Source organism: Protobothrops mucrosquamatus, unplaced genomic scaffold, assembly GCF_001527695.2.
Source record: "Protobothrops mucrosquamatus isolate PMUCROS unplaced genomic scaffold, P.Mucros_1.0 scaffold1609, whole genome shotgun sequence".
NCBI classification, from domain to species: domain Eukaryota; kingdom Metazoa; phylum Chordata; class Lepidosauria; order Squamata; family Viperidae; genus Protobothrops; species Protobothrops mucrosquamatus.
This window is the reverse complement of record NW_015387772.1, coordinates 107,694-128,096: the sequence shown is the minus strand read 5'-3', so window position 1 is coordinate 128,096 and position 20,403 is coordinate 107,694. Positions and strand designations below refer to the sequence as shown.

The 20,403-nt window shown below is 37.8% G+C and overlaps 1 protein-coding gene across 1 annotated transcript in view; it reads left to right on the top strand.

Moving 5' to 3' along the window:
• Window positions 1-13,652, top strand: part of NIN (ninein) — an 88,732-nt gene extending 75,080 nt beyond the window's left edge. Inside the window, exons 28-30 of the mRNA XM_029285401.1 lie at window positions 3,596-3,796; window positions 10,761-10,874; window positions 12,967-13,652. Coding sequence (XP_029141234.1) covers window positions 3,596-3,796; window positions 10,761-10,874; window positions 12,967-13,173 — 522 coding nt within the window. The 3' untranslated portion in view covers window positions 13,174-13,652. The remainder of the gene's footprint in view (window positions 1-3,595; window positions 3,797-10,760; window positions 10,875-12,966) is intronic.
• The last annotated feature ends 6,751 nt before the right edge of the window (window positions 13,653-20,403 follow it).

Here is a 20,403-nt window from a genome sequence, read left to right as displayed (position 1 = left end):
GTATTTCATTTTCAGTTTTAATCACAAAAAAGATCTAAATTGTCCCTCTGGAACAGACATTTTACTGCTGAATTTTAATGGCACAAAAGTTCAAGCAGCTTTGCTTTCAATCAATTCTTAAATCAAAATTTTGTCTCCAACAATGGCACATTTTGTGATCCAAATGAATTCAGAAAAGAAACATGTTGCACAATTTATTCTGATTCTACAAATTGCTGTGTGTAAGGCCAACAACAGTCATCCAAGGTTTGGAAGTTGGCCCAACCCACTGCTGCTCTGACCATTAGAAGAGTGATCAGAAATATTGATTCAGCTCCCATCCGCCCTTTGCTTCTGACATTTAATTGGACGCATCTTCACATGTTCAAACACCAGCCATAAAATATTGAAACCCGTTCTTACTTTTAACTCAAACCAGATCTCTTTAAGAAGCTGAGTTCTGTGCATATTAAAAGTGCAGGACACACTTAGCCCAGTCTACGTTCTCTTGAAGAGAATAGACTCAAAAGAGAGTCTCCATTTACGCATCCTACCAGCAGTTGTTTTCTGTTTCTCTGAAAAAGTCCTTGTCTTTTTGTATTTGATTACTCTTTTTCTGTGCAAGTTTCATTTGGCCTTTTTTTTGCCCTTTGATTCCCATAATTGTCTCTCTATCTTGTGTTTTTTCCTTCTTTCTTTCTGGCTAACCTGTGCCTAGACCTTGGTGGCTGGAACTAGCAGAGACGAATGCAGTGCTCTGCCTGACTTAACATGTGAAGGTAGAATCAACTCTTTTTTTCTGTGATCCCACTGCATGAAGAGAAAAGAAATGACATTACCAAGTACCTGCCATGTCATCTTTCCTTTCATTTGTTACAGACTTGAACATTAAGGCAATAACCTGCCTGATCTGAAGGAGCTACTCTTCATTTAAATGACCATCAATGGTCTTGCTCAAGTATCATAGGGATAATAGGCAAAAAGGGAGCTTCTGCAGCAAATAATTTCTCTAGTTTCAGGAAGAAAGAGAAAAGGCTTATTTTTAAAGTCCAAGAATATGAAACAGGAATGCTTAATACAAAACCAAACTTCAGAAAAAAAATGAAAAGTGGCTCTGAGATTCCATTTTCTTTTTTTACCCATTTTTTGTTAATTGTTGGATGGATTGTTTATTTTTGTGAGATAACTGGAATTAGTCGTCCTTCCATGGTTTCCCAATTGCATGCTCTTAGTGGAATGGTGGGATTGATATTTGCATGGCCAGGTTTACTGATCTTTGATAATCTCCAAACTATGTAATTTCCCCTATGTTTCTTTAATCTGTACAGCCAAGTGAGCCATATGCTCAGGGAAAATGCTCTTTGTAAGTTAATTGTGATTACAAAATATTTCTCCAATGTGTACTACATTTTGAGCTCCAGCTAAATTTCCAATGAACGTAGTGCTGATGATGGTTACAGTGATTGATAGCTTGTATGGTTTTCCACAAAGTTCAGAGCATGTGAACTGGATGTGCATGCAAGAGAACAGTTGCACATGCCCTTTCCACTTCATTAGTCCTCCATTCTACCACATATAAAAGACATATAAAAAGATTATTTATGTAATTCCAGTAAGAAGTAATTACAGGTGACTTTTCCCAAAGGAACCATCAGTGGAACCTTCATGATTAAACATAGTACAAATGTCTTATCTGATGCTTCATATTTGATGTTCTACAAATACTGATTTGTATTATTTTTCTGTAATAATTCTAATGCAACCTCAACCAACTTGATGATTTCCAAATGTGTTGGAATACAACACTTAAAGACTGGGAATTTTGTCTGGGAATTCTGGAAGTTGCAGCTGAACCAAAGAGTATCAGATTAGTTATACAAAACTGAATAAAACTGTACCTAAGCTGGTTCTGATATTTCGGGACAAAAACCAGTAAAATATTCTAGCAAATAAATAACACATCAAAAGCTTTCTCATATTGTTCAAGATTCTAATACTGTAATTCACTACCACTTTAAAACTATTTTTGTTATATTGCTGTATTGCCTTAAGAGCTGCAGGTCCCTATAGAGCTTACAGCATAAAAGGATTTCTTTTGAGTTTGTGATTAGCAAAATGTATGGCTGGTTTTATAATGAGAAAAATCTCCAACTAAAACTGCAATTATCAATGTGATCCTAGAGTTCTTTTCAAAAGGCCTGAGTTTAATACTATTCATTCCAAGGTAAAGATATATACAATTGCAGTCTAATCTGGGGAGTGGAAGTGGGGAGGTGAATTCTTAATAACATTTGGCAATCAATTATTTTTAAGCTACATCCTAAAGTCAACTGCTTTTAGCTGTCTTGGTGATGTCTAAGTTGGGGAGTCATAACACAGAACTGGAAAGGTATTTTTGCTTCCTTATGAATTTACTGTGTATGTCTTCAACATATACTGCTCAAAAAAATAAAGGGAACATTTTAACATGGAACTGAAGGAGTTTGCGTTCCCTTTATTTTTTTGAGCAGTATATTTTCTCAGCTCAATAAGTTAGAAGAAACAATAAAAAATATTACAAATTGTTATATTAAAATAAAAGCTTTAGGGATATGTGATGCTTCAGATCCAAAGCCAATAATGTGCTTTGCAAGGACATGGATGTGCACATCAATCCTAAAGACTGATTGTTTCTATGCCATCAGGTCAGTGTTGAGTCTGAGCAATCACATAGAAGGCCCTTTTCAGAAGGATCTGCCCCAACTGGCCCTTCAGGGCTCCCAGCAATTTTCCCTGTTCCCCTTAAGGAATTCCTTAAGGAAGCAACATTTTTTCCTGAGCTAGCTTTGTGAATCTGGGAGAAGATGTATTGAAATTAAAGAGGCACCAAATGTGTGTCCATACCACTCCAAAGTCCACTTTGGGCTTCAACTCCAAATTGTGGCACTATCTTATGAAACATGAATGTACACAGCAAACCTCCATTTAACAGAACAGCATTAGAAAAGTATTTTACTCCTGTGAAGGGCCATAATCTCTTTGTTACAATGTACAGGCAGGTGACCCCCTTTTCTACTTTCCTTCTAAGGTTCTTCCAAAAAGGTGTGCTTCTCCTAAAGAGAGTCTTCCTAAACTAAACACTAAATGTGTTCAGCTGAAACTCCATCATCCCCAGCCAACTTGACTGATACTGTCTGGCGCTGATGGCAATTATAATAAAATACTCCTGGAAGGGAGCTGATTGGATAAAGCATCTTAAAACAACAAACCTAATGCTAGGGGGGGGGGTTAGGGTCCATTCCTCCTTTGGTCTGGAGCATGGCAGAAGGTGGTTGAGTTTTTTTGACCTAGATCTCAGATGAGGTGCCTTTCCTCTTCTTCATCCCGATGCCTTTTCTTCCCTCTCCTCCTTGACCCCTTTGCAGAAAAATGTTACTGCATGGGCTGTGACAGTGTGTAGAAGAGTAAAATTGTATGAGTGTGCACACACAATCTAGAGGGAACATTAGACCGGTTGCTGGGAGTCCACCTTTGCATTCTTCCTAACTGATCTTGGTGCTCAGATGATGAGAGGGGGTTCTTGTCAACCCTGCAAGGCATCTCTTTTATATTTCCCTACCCATCTTGTCTGATGCAGCTGCTTCACTCAAACTCCAGCATGATGCTTAGCCCACCCCAGCACCCTCGAGAACTGCAGGAGATCCAGCAGCAAGGATGTCCTGTTGTCCCGTCCGAACAATACCAGCAGCTCCAGCACCAGTTCCTACAGGCAGAGAGGAGGTGTCAACGCCTGCAGGAGGAGCTTGAGAATCGGCCTTTGGAAACAAACATGCCCCAGGTATGTTACAGTCTGTTTCTTTTTCACTGAATGTAGATTAGTCATTTACCACTTCACTTTTTCTTCATTGTGTCCCTTTCTCTGTTTATGCCAGTTTCAAATTTCTAATTCTCCCCAAGTACTTAACAGATGTAATTCCTCCATATATTGCACCAAAGCATGCTTTCTTCTTCATAATCAGCATTTTCTCATCAACTGACTTAGGTAATTATGTCCATGAACTTTCAAAACCCCAGAACTGAAGGACATCAGAAAACATCTAATGTTTCTATTCAGTGCAGGATCTGCTAAATGGCTTTGGACAAATGGATATCTAATATCAGTTAGGACAAGGGTCCCCAACCCCCGGGCCGCAGCCCACTACTGGGCTGTGGCCCATTCAGAATCAGGTCATGGAAGTGGTGAATAACTGCACGCGTGTGCAGCTCCGCTTTTGTAAGCAGTGGGCAAGTGAGCAAAGTTCCATTTGTGCAAACAGCAGATGTGTGCGCCCGGCCCTCACACAAATGGAGCTGTGCGTGTATATGTACCTGCCACTCACACAAATGGAGATGCACACACACTTGTCCACCACTCACATGTAACCATGCCCTCTCCTCTCCCCCCCCCCGCAGGTCGCAAAGCTGGAAAGGTTGGGGATCACTGAGTTAGGAGACTTCTGGGGAAGGGAAACATGCCATTTATGATGCAGATTATTCTATTGGTTGACAGCCATGCCCTCAAAAAAAATTCTCCTGGTGCCAGGTTTGAATTTATACCTCTGTAGTTTCATCTCATTGGTTCTTGTTCTACCATCAGTGACAGAGATAATGTCTCTCCTTTCTTTATATGACAACCCTATGAATATCTGAAGACTCCTGCCATATTTCCTTTGAGTCTAGTCTGTTGCAAGCTAAACATATCCAGTTCTTTTCAACATTCTTTGTAGGACTGACCATCTTAGTAGCACCCTTCTGTACATGCTCTAGTTTGCAGTGTCTGGAAGTGAACGTAGTAAGATAGCAGTTTTAATAGAAATGGAAGAGCAAAATCTTCTATTGTTTTGTATGGGGTATTTTTAGAGCAGGCCTGTTATTTAATTTGATTTTAGAACAGAAATTTGTGTATATTTATCGTGGTTTTTATTATCGCCTGTTCACCGCCCTGAGTCCCGTAAGGGAGATAGGGCGGTATATAAATTAATTAATTAATTAATTAAATAAATAAATAAATAAATAATTAAATAAATAAATAAATAATTAAATAAATATTGAATTACCTGAATTGCAAAATTCAGTAGCAATCTAAGCTGCTGGTATTTTTCAGCTGAATATGGCAATCATTTAATATGAAGACATGCTGCATAAGTCAACTTTTCATTATGAAGTGTGTCTCTGCATCAAAATGATTCCATCTTTTATAATGAAACATTCAGACAATCTGTAGCCATTCAGATGTTGGAATCCAATTCCAGTCTGATCCTAGCAAGCCTGCCAATTAGTCAAGATTCATGAGAATTATTCTTTAGTAACATTTATATGGCCACAGGTTTCTCCCTCACATACAATTCTAGAAAATGGACTGGGCTTCTCTGTATTCTGCTTATTGTATCATTTAATTACAAAAAATGCTAGCAATCTGACATATCACTACTAATCCATGGTTAAGTAACCATAGATAAAATGTTAATAATAGAAATGGAGGATCCAGCAATAATTCTGATTTATGGTAATTGCCAATACACAACCCTATTCTATCTTTTACTTATGAAATACTGGAAGATAGGATAAGGGCTTTTTACTTAACTTATAGCTGACACTGACATGTTGAATTTCATCTGAGATTTATGCTGCATCTTCCTCCTTCTCCTCCTTCCTTTCTCTGCCTGATTCCATCTTTTGGATAAATCATTATGACTATTACATCTGAAATAAGATACTTTGGTTCACATTTTCCTCTAAACCTTTATTGAAAAGCAAGATTTGAATAGGCTTCTAGTTTTGCAGTGTGGGCAAACTACAACATGTGTAAAAGACAGCGTGATCAGTTTGGATGTAACAATAAATGTCGGCTGACCTAAATAAGGAATGGGGTGATCATGCAAAGAGAGGAAGAGATGTATTAGCCTGAGGCTTAGAATTGGCAATGAACCTCACCCCAATGTCAGAAAATAAGAGTCATTGGCTGTGTGGTGCTTGCTCTTTTTAAAGAGCTGTTGATCTTTAAAGAACTATTGTCTGCAATGCATGACCTATGTGGGCATGTGTGATTTCCTTGTTTTTGTAATGGGCAGTGACAATAACTTTCAGGAACAAAAGGACAATGGTCAGGGGGAAAAAACTTGAATTCAAAGAAGAAATGTAATTTGAGAAAACATCTCAGACTTGACCTCCCTAGTTCTCTTATGGATAAAGGCAGGGAGTGGGGAGATGGCAAGAGTTTGCTAAGGCAATTCTATAATAAAAGTAGAATTCATAGCTTTTGTTTCCTAGTCTGGTCTTACTTGAAGGGCTGGCATCCATGTTATTAATAAAAGAATTAGGGAGGGTCAAGTTTGACATGTTTTCTCAAACATTTCTGCTTTGGACTCAATTTCTTTTATCTGATAGCAATAACACTTAGACTTATATACCGCTTCACAGTGCTTTACAGCCCTCTCTAAGCGGTTTACAGAGTCAGCCTATTGCCTCCAACAATCTGGGTCCTCATTTTACTGACCTCAGAAGGATGGAAGGCTGAATCAACCTTGAGCTGGTGAGAATCGAACTGCTAGCAGTCGGCAGAATTAGCCTGCAATACTGCATTCTAACCACTGCGCCACCATGACTCTTCTGATCACAGTTTTGGTTGCAGCTCTTCCTCCTGTTCCTCAGAGTTAATCTCACAGCCCATTGAACTTCTTGTGTTTGTCTGTCTTGATGTAATGCTTAAATGGCACTGAGTGTTTGTGCTGCTTAAGTGTGATGTGCTGTTTTCAAAGGCCTGTGGGTCAAGTGTGTCCTCCTTGCCTTCTTTCCCCAGGCTTTGCTTCCGGAGCAACGATCATTGCATGCAGATACGTACAGGCGGATTGGTCATCTCTGACACTCCTTGGCTTCTAACGCACCGCATTCCTTACTCACAATAACTGGCATAAGCTGAGAAACCCAGGGATCAAATCACATTTCTTGTTAATTTAAAATCATCTTTAAAAAAAAAATCTGTCTTGTATTTTTCCCCATCCCTTATTTATTTGTGTCAGAATCTATTTTTATTAGGGGGAATGGGGAGAGAAAGAATTACATCTTTTTATTTCAAATGTTTTTAATTTTGTTATAAGTCAATTTCATTATTTATGCTATTTAAAAATGGCTTAACCACGGGAGTTTGTAAAGAGAAAAACTTATTTTCCCCCATCAGTTGTATACTGTAAGTATTTTTTAAATTAAATGGTACTAAAATTTTTATATATTGGATTTGGAGAAGAAATTTTGAGTTATTTATACAAGATTTTGTACAAGATGTATAAATACTTTTTAAACAAGGAAAGAGCAAAACTTTGGGGCTTGTAACTTGATAAATAAAATACTCATTTTTAAATATCTCCTTGTCTTTTTGTCTTACTAATTAATAGGGTTTTTGGATGCATTCCTTGATGAAGCTGGAGCTTTTATTAGGCTGAGTCATTTTGCCACCGAAGTTCAATTAAGGGTATGCTCCTTCCCTTGGCAACTTCCAGATGTGCTTATTGTAGTTCCCAGAATTCTTAGTAATAATCATTGTAGTAATTTCTGGGAGACACACATCAGAGAACTGCCAAGTTTGGAAAACACTAAATTAAGGCAAAACCATAGCTCAGTGATAGAACACATATTCTATGTGCAGAAAGTCCCAAGTTTTAGCTAGCATTTGTAGTTATGAGTAAAATACTCCAGTCTGAAACCCTGGAGAGTTGCAATTAGTATCAATAATGCTAATATCTATCTATCTATCTATCTATCTATCTATCTATCTATCTAAAACTACTTAAAAATAATCTGCAAGAAAGTGCACTCAGTTTCCCTAGATATACAACCGCTTTGTGGGCGGCATAACCATGTTACCAAATCCTAGATGACAAAACCATGTTTTGGGGCCCTTCCAGAAGGTGAAGTAAATATGACAAGAGAATGATACTGCAAAGAATAGGCACCACATCAAAAAAGACTCTCCTCCTGGGTCCCATCAGATGACCTTGGATGAAACCTGCAACATGCCCTTCCTGCCAGACCTGATGGGACAAATAGAAATGATTGGAGAGAGATGGTTTCTCAAATACGTATGTTCTTAATAAAGTCTTCAAATAAAGAACCAACCAATGGACTCTGATTCAACTGAAGGAACTGTATCTTTGAGGATAAATTCAAGAGTAACAGATTAAAGCAGCTAGGGCAGGGGTGTCAAACTGCCGGCCCATGGGCCGGACGCGTCATGCTGAAACCGTGCCCACCCCATTGCCGGCAATGGAAAAAAAGGTGCGATACGTTGCGACACATCACGTGACATTGCAAGTTTGACACCCCTGAGCTAGGGTAAAAGCTTGTCATTTTTAATTCAATACCAGTAGTAGGAATGAAATGAAGATTGTAATAGTAATGGCAGAATTGGATTGGGTCCTAGCAAGATATGACAATAATAAACTCTTAGAAAAGCCTAACAATTTGAAATATTCATATGAAACAGCTATCAATTTGTTATAGGCAAATTTATTCATGGCAACAAATTATTCCAGATTACAATAACAAAAAGTGATAGCAAAAAAATTCAAAAGGATCTCTTCAAAATGAATAAACACTAACATTTAATTACAAAATATAGAAAATTGGGGCACAAATCCTATCCAACCATCCATCTACATATACAACTACATAATACATACCAAGGAAAAGAAATTTTGGAATGAATATGAATTAAAACATTGACTTTTTTGGTGTCAAAGGATAAATACATTTTAAGATATGCTGGAAAAGCATCTGAAAAAAGAATTTATGATATCCATACACTTTGAGAATATCTTTACAAAATCTGGGGTCTGATTTCACTTGGAATATTGCAAATGGAGAGCTATCACCTCTTACCAAATGTATAATATTTCTGGAAAGGATGCAGAAAGAGTAACCAAAATGATCAAAGTTATCAATTAAATCAAAATTATTAATAGAACACTATCTCAAGAGCCACTAATTTGGACATTTTTAAAAGAGGATTGAGAGCAGTTTGGTGTAGTGGTTAAGGCTAGAAACCTGGAGACAAAGTTCTAATCCTGCCTTAGGCACAAAGCTACCTAGGCTGGTCACTTACTTTCAGCCCTAGGAAGGAGACAATGGCAAGCCACTTTTGAAAAACCTTGCCAAGAAAACTTTAAGGGCTTGTCAAGGCAGTCTGAGAATTGGACACAATTGAAGAAAAAAAGGAGGATTAGAAAACTGAATGCAGCATAAGTCTACATGCACCTTCAGAATCATAGGCACTACATCTCTGAATACCACTTGCTGGTGAATAATGAGTCAGAGAGCCACTTGGTTTGAGACTCTGTCTGGAGACTCTTTCCAGAGACCTAGCTGACTGCTGTAATTGAGCCTTGTGCCTAATCCAGCAGACTTTTATATTCAAAATTTCTGCAGAAAATATAGTTTTAGTTCAGCTTGTTTTCTTGAGTTTGTGTGGAAAGAACTGCTGATCCATTGCCAGAATTTATGTTCTGTTTTATTTCTGTTTTGTTTGATGAAAAACAGAAGAGTCTGCCAACTTAGCTTGGAATCAATTAAATGGCAATCAATTAAATGATTTTTTTTTACCAAATGATGTACTTTTTATGAAAAAACAGTTGTTTCAAATGATGCAATGGCCTCTGGGAGTGCTAATTCCTACTGCCAAGAGAGGAACTACATTCACATTAATAATAATAATAATAATAATAATAATAATAATAATAATAATAATAATAATAATAATAATAATAATAATAGTAGTAGTAGTAGTAGTAGTAGTAGTAATAATAATAATAATTAATAATAATAATAATAATAATAATAATAATAATAATAATAATAATAATAATAATAATAATAATAATAATAATAATAATAATAATAATAATAATAATAATAAAGTTGGAAGGGATCTTGGAGGTCATCGAGTCCAACCCCCTGCTCAGGCAGGAACCCTACACGTAGGCTTTGGGCTGATCCAATAGGGTTTTTAAGCTTTTTTAGTTTCAGCTTCAGATTCTCAACATCTCTCCCAGATCATTCCATCATCCATTAAAAAGTAGAGCATACGTGCTTGGTACATCCTGGAAAAATGGTAGCACAAGGGATTAGTTGTAAAGCCTTCACACATTCAGTTCGATGGAAAACCCTCCTGCTGCTCAGTTGTCTGCTGTTTCCCTGTGTGTATGTATCATGTCCATCTTAAAAGAGGCTGGAATGTGCCTATTCCTTTAAACACTTTTCTTGTATCTGAATATATTTGATAACTACCATATTGCCCAGTATTTGACATTCCTTTTCTGGGGAAAACTACATCAATGCAGTGATTGCTACCATCTACTTACTTTCATGTTAAGCATTGTTTTTAGATTTTTGTATGTATTGTATTTATATACTATATATAGGGTTTTTTCCTATTAATATTATATTGTGGACATTTTAATATACAGTAATCTTGTCAGCTGCCAAGAGTTTTTTGATTGTAACAAATCTAATAATCAACTAAGCAAATTTGGAATAGAGAATCACATGTACATAAGAAGTCTGTGTCTTTGTGTGCAGTTTATGGCTTGCTTTGCTTTCAGAATATTGTTTTTATCTGTACAAATAACCCAACTATTTCTCAGTTTCTTGCTTTCAATATTTTTTCTCCTCTGTAAAGTTTATGTTGCAAAAAAAACCAAAACAACCCAGCCAATCACCAAGATTTTTTGAATATTTTAATTTTGATTTCATGCACACATGCTCCATTACAGGGTGGATATGAGCAGCTACTACAGACTATGGAGAAACGCATGATGGATGTTGAACAACAGTTGAGGCTGGTAAAACAGCTTCTCCAGGATAAAGTCAACCAGCTGAAAGAACAGGTGAGAATTTTAAGTGGTTTCTAAATCTAGGGTCCCTGTGCCATGATCCATAGATAATACCTGAGGATTCCTTGCACAAAGTTTGAGGTAACATTACAATCTAAGGCTCGATTCACACTAATTCATAATGTTTGGCAATGTATTGTTTGAAACCAGCTAGCGCTCTGGCCAAGCACTATGAAAGGAAAATATATATATCTATCAATATCTTTTATATCTGGTTCAGCACCTCGATTGATCTAAGGCCTTGTTGATCAAGAAAAGGCCCTGTGCCTTTACTGAACCAAAGTTTAAACTATGGCTTTCTGCAGAGTACTATGGTTTGTAAGATTGTGGTCTATATGCATTTCTTCAGGTCCCATGCTTTCTGGTTCCTTTCCTATAAATATGAGGGGGGCCAGGGGGTATGAGAATTGAAGAACTACCCTTGCAAACAGGGCACCTTTTGCAACGGGTACATGTCAAAATGGTAATGTGGAAAGTTGTGGTGAGAACAAGTGTAGAAACCTTGTGGTCGGGACAAGAACAAGGAACTGACTCTGGTTAGTTTTAAGGTATAAAAGAGTGGCACCAAAAGTGGATCGGGGCCAATCAGCCACAAGCCGTCCTTCTTGACTGCTTGTACGATTGATCCTCATTGCAATGGGCAATGGTAGGTAAATATTTGTTGTATGGTCTAAATCTCAATAAACCTCTGAATCCTGAAAGTGAGATATTTGTGGTGTGATGTCTCTTGTCTTTAACATGTTTTTCCCCTGATAGCATAGAGATGCATATTGTTCCAGACAGATTCTGAAACCTCAAAGCTCTCTTCCCTAGAGCTTCCAAAAATTGTTACTAGGTATTTTGAATGAGGCAAAAATACCTTTAAACAAAATGAAATCAAGTATAGTTTTGTCTTTAGCATGATTTGAAAAAAGCAGGCAGTAGTGATTTAGATAATAAACTAGGGTTATGCAAATCATGGCTTAATATATTGTGTAAATGCAGAATGAGACTTTTAGGGGTTGATATCAAAATACCTCATCTCAATCCTAGGTAAATATAAATAGGTTTCATGGTGGATGAGTCCCAAACTATTTCATTCTAATTGTGCTGAACGATCACTTGTTGGCTATTTATTCTGGATGGTACACGCTTGTATCAACACTTGTGTTAGACATAACATTATGGGGAGAAAATAGTAGCTAAAGCATTATTGTTATTTACACATAATCCACTCAATAGTTTGCCTGGATTTGGTACTTTTGACTATTGGATCCTTCTCAAGGGTCTAGGATAGTTAAAATATCATTGTAATGAATTTTATGTATTTATTTTATTAATACGCCACCAACTCAAGGTGGCAAACATATTTAATATCCCTTCCTCCTCATATTTTCCTCACAATAATAACTCTGTGAGGTGAGTTGGGCTGAGTGAAAATAACTGGCCCAAGGTCACCTAGATGGCTTTCATGACTAAGGCAGAATTAGAACTCATGGTTCCCCAGTTTCTTGTTGTTGTTAGTTGCAAAGTCGTGTCCGACCTATCGCGACCCCATGGACGTTCCTCCAGGCCTTCCTGTCCTCTACCATCTTCTGGAGTCCATTTAAGCTCACGCCTACTGCTTCAGCCAGCCACCTCATTCTCTATCATCCCCTTCTTCTATTGCCCTCAACCTTTCCCAGCATTAGGCTCTTCTCCAGTGAGTCCTTCCTTCCCATTAGGTGGCCAAAGTACTTGAGTTTCAACTTCAGGATCTGGCCTTCTAAAGAGCAGTCAGGGTTGATCTCCTCCCCCAGTTTCTAGCCTGGTCCTAACCACTAGACCAAGCTATTTAAATTAATGCAACTGTTTATCACTGGTAAGTTCAGATTCTACCTATTCCCATTGTATCAAAGTGCATTTCAGATATTTTGGTATTATTATTTATCATTTGTCTACTAAATGTATTTAGACAATATACAAAAGGATGACTACAGTATAGATGCTTTACAGAGACAGCTTAAAAAGTAATACTGAATTTAGCCACAACTGGAAAGTGCATGATTTGTTTCTTTGTTTTGTCCTCAACGTGGAACCAATGCATTTTTTCTTAACTATGTTTCAGCTTGTAAGAAACACAAAAGCTGATGAAATGGTGAAGGATCTCTATGTTGAGAATGCTCAGCTGCTAAAAGCTTTGGAGTTGACAGAACGGAGGCAAAAGATGGAGGAGAAGAAGAACTATCTGCTAGAAGAAAAAATAGCCAATCTTGGCAGAATAGTCAAGAATTTGACCTCCAATGTAGGATCATCAGCTCAGCTGGGATCTTAGTGCCTTTCTCTACTTGCACTTAACTATAGAGCAAACATGTCTTGACCATTTATTTTCTGCCATATTGCAAGACATAACCTTCAACTCATCACCAGCCTATGTGTGAAACTTCTTAAGTCATAATTAGCTGTACCAGTGTTAAAATAGTATTTCCTTACTTATTTTGACTGTACATGTACAATTTGTTAGACTTACTGGATTATCTATTACTTTAGGAGAAAGTCAGATGACCATAATGACTTGAAACAAAGGCAATAGAGATTGGATAAGGATGGGCAATTGGATAGCAAATTTCATGCTGGTATAGTCCCCAAAAGGTGTAGATAGCACTTCAGGGGTGGGGAAAGGCCCTAAGCTAATTACCTGTTTATGCAGAATTATGCACTTTATTGAAAGGTGAACATTTCATCTATTTTAATGCTGCATTTTGATAGTTGCAACTTTGGGGCTGTTTGTTCTGTGGTCAAAAATAATCTCACTACACATACCAAACATAAATCCTAAACAAAGTGCCTTACTTTATATTTTTTGGGTTTGCATAATAGTTTGGAATGGTGTGAGGGGGCACCACGGCCTAAGAGGTTTCATCTATTATCCACCCATCATACTACTGATTCACTTTTCATGAGCCTTCTATCCATTGCCCTGAATGCCCAAATCTTCCATCCACTGCTGAAGTTTCAGAGATAGTATTAATGTGAACATACTTTGAAGGAAATTTGGAAAAGTGTACATCCTCTGTTTTTCCAGATCCATTCAAAAGAACAATGGTAGCCCAGATATCACCTTTTTGCCAGTTTTTAGGATAGCTAGACTAGAAACTCTCTGGCCTTTCAGCTGACAAACACTAGAAGAGAAAGGTTAAGAAAGTAGGTGGACATCAGAAATGGAGAAGAAAAATCAAAGGAACACCAGAGCAAGGGCCGGTGGTATAAAGAAGCAGCTTGACTCTTAAGGGAAAACCACAGATAGCTCTCTTCACCCCCAAATTGTCCCACTCTCAAGGTAATCATCTCAATGTTAGTAAGAAAGAAAAGGGATAATTGTACAGGCAATTATCAACTTACAACCATTTAACAACTGTTTGAAGTTACAATGGCACTGAGAAAAGTGACTTAATATCAGTCATTGCACTTACAACCATTGCAACATTCCAGCGATCGCATGATCAAAATTTGGGTGCTTGGCAACCAGCATGTATTTATAATGGTTACTGCATTCCAGGGTCACAAGGTTGTCATTTGCAATCTTCCCAGCTGACTTCTGACAAAGTCAATGGGGGAACTCAAATTATTTAACAATTGCAGTGATTTGTTTAACAACTGTGGCAAAAAAAAGTTGTAAAATCAGGCACAACTCACTTAATTGCCCTTCTTAGCAATGGAAATTCTGATTCCAGTTGTGGTCGTAAGTCAAGGACTATGGAAAAGTTGCGACATAAGGCTACAGGGTATGAAAACTGATGAGAAAACAAAGAACAGTTCCAAAATTCTGATGCTATCTGGCACCAGGGATTTCTACTGTCAGCATCCACACTGCTGTGTTAATGGCTTCAGAGGACAGGAAAAAATGTCTTCATTTGCAGGACAAGCTATTAGTTGGTCGTAGAACATTCTTTGCATGCAGAACATTCCTCTTAAGAATCTTAAATTCCAATAGTCTGTATATACAGCAGCAAAGCTTCATATGATTATTAAGGATTATAAACATCAGGGCTGAGAAGTAGCTGGCCTTCAGATACTAAATCTGAATACTGCTTGTATTTTTACTAATATTTTCAGGAACCAAAATTTATCATGTATACATTTGAAGAAAGTAAATTGCATTCTTAAAGAGAGTGCTTCTGTTTGAAACCAGAAGTGACTAGCAATGAATTTTGGACTGCCAAATTACTTGGCTTGTTTTTTGTTTTAAATTTCATGAACTTTATTTTAAACATCAATTTCATATTTGACATTCTGGATTTACTGTGATTTATTGTAGTCAGAGTTTCTATTTATACATATGGATTCTTAATCACCCGATCATTGTCTCTCAGCAATGGAAAAAGAATAGTTGCTTGCTTTCTCCTTGCTACAGCTACACTGAATGTGTGACCTGTTTTTGCCACACTGCCAATTATAACTTGAATAAAGAATGCAACCAGTGAGGCTAAGGCTAAAACATGTTGTAGACCAAAATATCTGCAGAACATTTAATTAGCCAATTGTGCCTTATCCTGTTTGTAGCTGCTTCTACATGTAAAGCATGCTGATTCCACCTCTGTAATAGACTCATTCAGAATTCTGCAGAGGGAAACCTAATTCCTTCTAGCGTACCAAATAATGGTCATTAGCATCAGAAAAAGGTCAGGGATCTCCATCCAAGTAATTTTGATGCACTTACTTTTTTGTAAAGAACACTTGTGGAAAGAACTAACCAATGTTTGTAGTTCTTATTTAGTGCTGGCTAAAATGGACAGCTTTTTTGTGTATGGGACCAGAATTTTTGGGAGAGATTGTTGCTCTCTCCCATGGGATTAAGAATGTTGTAATTATTATTATTGTAAATAATATTTAACTGTTTTACACTCAGTTTAGGGTTTGCACTACACCTTCCAATTCTTTCCCACCTCAAAATAATAGAAAGCTATGCCAGCAATTTTCAGAAATTATGATTAGAGATGGGTAAACAGAAGGGGCTACAAAAAAGGGTTTCAGAAGTCTGACTCCTGCCCCTAGGCAACTTTCCCCAACTGGATGCAAGTCAGATATTTTAAGATCCTTTAGATTCTTAGCATGGTAACTGGGAATGCTGGGAGTTGCACTTCCAAGGCATATTGACAGCATGAGGTTGAGTAATGGTGTCTCCCACTTCTCTAAACTTTGAACAAGTTCCCAAAGGGTTGCACGTGCACAGAAAATTAGGTGATAAATATGGTAAATTTGTCATGCAAACACAGCCATTGTTTTTGTTTTGCATGGGGCTGAAGAAAAACTGACTCAGCTAAAATAGAACTCTTTTTTCACTTAGGTTTTTGTTTTTTTTGCATGGATATGTATCACTCCAAAGCTTTTTAAAGCAAAAGTCTCTAAACTTGGCAACTTTAAGACCTGTGGACTTCAACTCCCAGAATTCTCTGGCCAACTATACTATACCGGCTAGGGAATTCTGGGAATTGAAGTCCACAAGTTTTAAAGTTGCCAAATTTGGAGAGTCCTGATCTAAAGCAAGCAACTTAATATGGTAGGCTGGTTAAAATGCTAGACTGAAAGCATGGAAACCTACTCTACCATTATCACTCCCATCCATGGGCACTCACGCAATACCTCAGACTAACCTACCTCACAAAGTGATTGTTGTGAGGATAAATTGAAAGTAGACTCCGATGTGAAGGAAGGAAGGATAATCCTGTGGGCTTCAAAACTCTCCTCCAAAAAAGATGACTGATGCCATTGCTATATTATTTGGAGCAATGTGGTAAGGCATTCTATTTGCCAGATAGCTTATCTTGCTATGATGTGCCAACCAGCATCATAGGATTTCTATAGCTGCCTCTCAGATTCATTAATTGAGATTAATGTTGCCATTTTATCAGATTTGTATTTGATATAAATATTTTGTTTTTATTGTACACTGCCCTAAAATTAACTGGAGGATGAACAGTATTAAATATGTTTAAATACATAAAACCAACCTTTGTTCCTATATTGTTAATCTCCTATTTTGCAGCAGGAGCCTTATTTTACTCCCATTATTTCTGCTATCAATTCACAGAATTTGTATTTCATGATCTCTTGGTTAAAGCTTCTTTCTTGGGTATATCTGCATGGTCAGGTATGCATACAGGCTGGAACCTGCACTACTATCAATCTGGCACTGTAAAGTACAGTCTCCTGTGAGTTCAGCTCATCTCCTAATGAATTCATGGATGTGTCTGTGTAGTTTTCTTGACAATATGGAAGTAGCTTGCCATTCCTTTCTTCAGAGATGTATGTTGAACCAACACCTCGACCCCTGGAGCTCTTGCCTTTTTTCTGACCTCTGCTACAAGATGGGATCAAAAATGCGAGGAGTACAGGCATTATAGCTGTGTTTTTCAAAGTTGGCAATATCAAAATGTTGTTGGCTGGGGAACTCTGGAGTTGACGCCCATACTTCTTAAAGCTGCTGAGGTTGAAAAACACTACATTAGAGCATCAGCCTTAGCTGTGAGACAGCTAAACCATGGCTAAAGCTGGGTTCACATTATACATTTAACCTAATCATTAATCATTTTTCTGAGCTTGAACAATACACTATACACTACAATGTACACTATAAACTATACAGTAAGGAAATGATCTGAGTTCAAACAATCAAGTAAACCTCCCCAAAATAAATCAAGATAAAATAAGTTTAACATATTTGAATGAAGCTGCTGTGTTGTAACTGATTTGCTGTCATAAATGGAGATATGTTGTATTTTAGCAAGGATGGCAATTGACACAAAAAAACAAGATCATGGAGACTTTTATGCTTTTTTTCTACTATTTACAGTGAAACTATGTACAAGTATTTATAACACAGCCCCTGTTCACCCAGAATCAGGTTTCCTCCTAAGTCTCCCACCCAGAGACTCTCTCCCTCTAGCTCTCCTGCTAACAGTCTTGTTTTCCTCCCACTTTCACTCAAATTCCCTCCCCAATTTGTGGGCTTAACAAGAGAGACTGTGGGGGGGGGAGAATGGAGCTGGAATTTTACTATCTGATGCTCAGCACAACTTGACCTCATGAAACTGCTCAGCTGAATGCTGACTCCTCCACTGAGGAGTCCTTCCCCAGAGACCAACAATCAATTCTTCACCTCTACTGCCTACACTCAACTGGGTTCCTCCTTCTCATCTTAGATGGAGCTTGTCTCTCTCCATCTTCATTTCCCTTTTTTCAGGAAAGCCACTCCAAGAACCAACTGCCCTGCACACTTAATTTCTTTTCCAACTCTTCTCTCCAGCCATTAATGCAGTAACTTTTTCTTGCCTTTTCTTCAATTTTTAGTCAGGCCAGCAGCATATTCCTTCCAGCAATGGAGAAGGTAGGTGTCTCTCCCAGAGCTCTGGTCCCCAACATTTATATACCAGGCTGATCAATGGGGCTCCAACCTCAAATCTCATCACAATAGCTCATCAGCCCTTATGATGGCACAGGTTCACTTCAAGGTCAAAACTGGGCACTTCGCTCCTTTTATTCATTCCATATCCTGGCTCATGGCAGCAGAACAGCAGTCTTATCAAGGCATTAAACCCCCTACGTCATAGCTGTTTGAATGTGTTGTATGAACACAGCAAATAAATTATGTACTAGACATTTAGTCTAGCACGTTATGCAAAATATATTGATTTGTCTTAGTATGTATGAGAACCCAGTAAACTGAGTTGAGTTAATCAAGGGAAAGTATGTGGACAAACACAACTACATTGTAAAGCAAATGCATAACTTGCAATGGTCCTGCTTACAAATATGCCTGCATAAGTTGTCAGAATTACTTAGGCAAATTCACACTACATATTGCCATAATATAGTTTGCTTGCAGTTTAGTGTGGTTAATAAATGTGGTTAATAAATAAATGTTTATGGCTTGACTTATGAACCTAATTAATTATGGTTTATTCAGTAAATCATGCTTATACAGACTTACATTTTATTTGAAGCTCTTTCATCAGACCACAAATTTGTACAAGACAGATTGCCTAAATTTAATTTTGGACAATGCATTAGGTTATTTTATACTTGAATGTATTGTGCAAACCCATAAAATGAATTCAGAATCAGATTATTTTGTTTGCACACAGCAAAGAAGGCTTTGGAATAATATGGATAAAGATTGGGCTCAGAGTGTTGATCAGTTGCTAAAGCATGATATATAACAAATAACACAGCCATCAATAAGCATTATCACTGCATAGTCTCATCTCTATACCCAGTTGCATGGCAAAGTCAAGTTTTGGCACTCTCTTGGGATAACTGAAAGAATTTTGCCCTGAATACTTCAGTCAGGGTGTAATGCAACATGTCCCATGAAACACGTTTAACCACTTCTTTAAATCAGTTTTAATTTGATAATAAACTAAGTATTCCAGAAACAGTGGTACCTAGAAATTCCTATTCCCTCCTTACCACAAAGTGATTGACTTTACACAGGGTGTCCCCATCAATTTCTCTACAAATTGAAAATTACTACAGGGCAAGAGTAGCAATGTTCCTCAAGATGCCTCTTCCCCCCCCCCCCAAGAATTCAGAAGTAGTAAAAACTTCCACAAGTGGACTCCTTCAAAGCTTAGTAAATTACATGAACACATCTGTATCATTTTCATTTTATGTTTTTGTCTGCCAGCAATGTCAAAACCTCATTTCAAAAAGCCCAAATCTTACCAGCCTATCCTACAACACTGGGTCTTCCTGTTGGTCTCAGCCATGTATAAAGAGGGAGTTACTGTAAATATATCCCATTTTCTCGACTATGTTGTCCTCCGACGTCACAAATTAAAACTACAAAGGATGTCCCAAAGGTGCATTTTCAAGAGGCAACCGGACTTTGTTTTTCTTTGAAGACATTTCGCTTCTCAACCAAGAAGCTTCTTCAGCTCTGACTGAATGGTACAGAATGGAAGGATTTATATCTGTCTGCAAGGAATGTAAATCCTTCCAAGTCAGAACTGAAGAAGCTTCTTGGACAAGAAGCGAAACGTCTTCAAAAACAAGAAAGTCCAGTTGTCTCTTGAAAAAGCACCTTTGGGACAACCATGACCTGGATGACTGAGACTCTCCATAGACATTTAACAACAAAGGATAATTATTTATTCCATTTCTACCGCCGCCCATCTCAGTCAATGATACTGGGCAGCTTACAATTCAAAAAAATATATTACAAATATTAAAAACATTTTAAAACACTAAAAACAGCCAACTTAAATATACATAGGAGCAAGATAGTTGCCCAGTTTGGCAATACAGCCCGGAAACGGGGCCCTCGACACATTCAGCGCCCCAGGCTTGACAACACAACCTTTTTAAGGGCTTTAGGAAAGGCTAACAAGGGCTGGGACCATTCTGATCTCCGCCTGCAGTTTGCGCAAACTGTCACACCTGAAGTAAGTACCTTCCAGCAACAGCTGCTTTCAACTGCCAGGGAAAGCCAAGCTGAACACGAGGAAGCATAAGCCCTTTTCCTCCGAGCCATGAGGGGGCGCACTCCCAACCGCCAGGTTGGGTT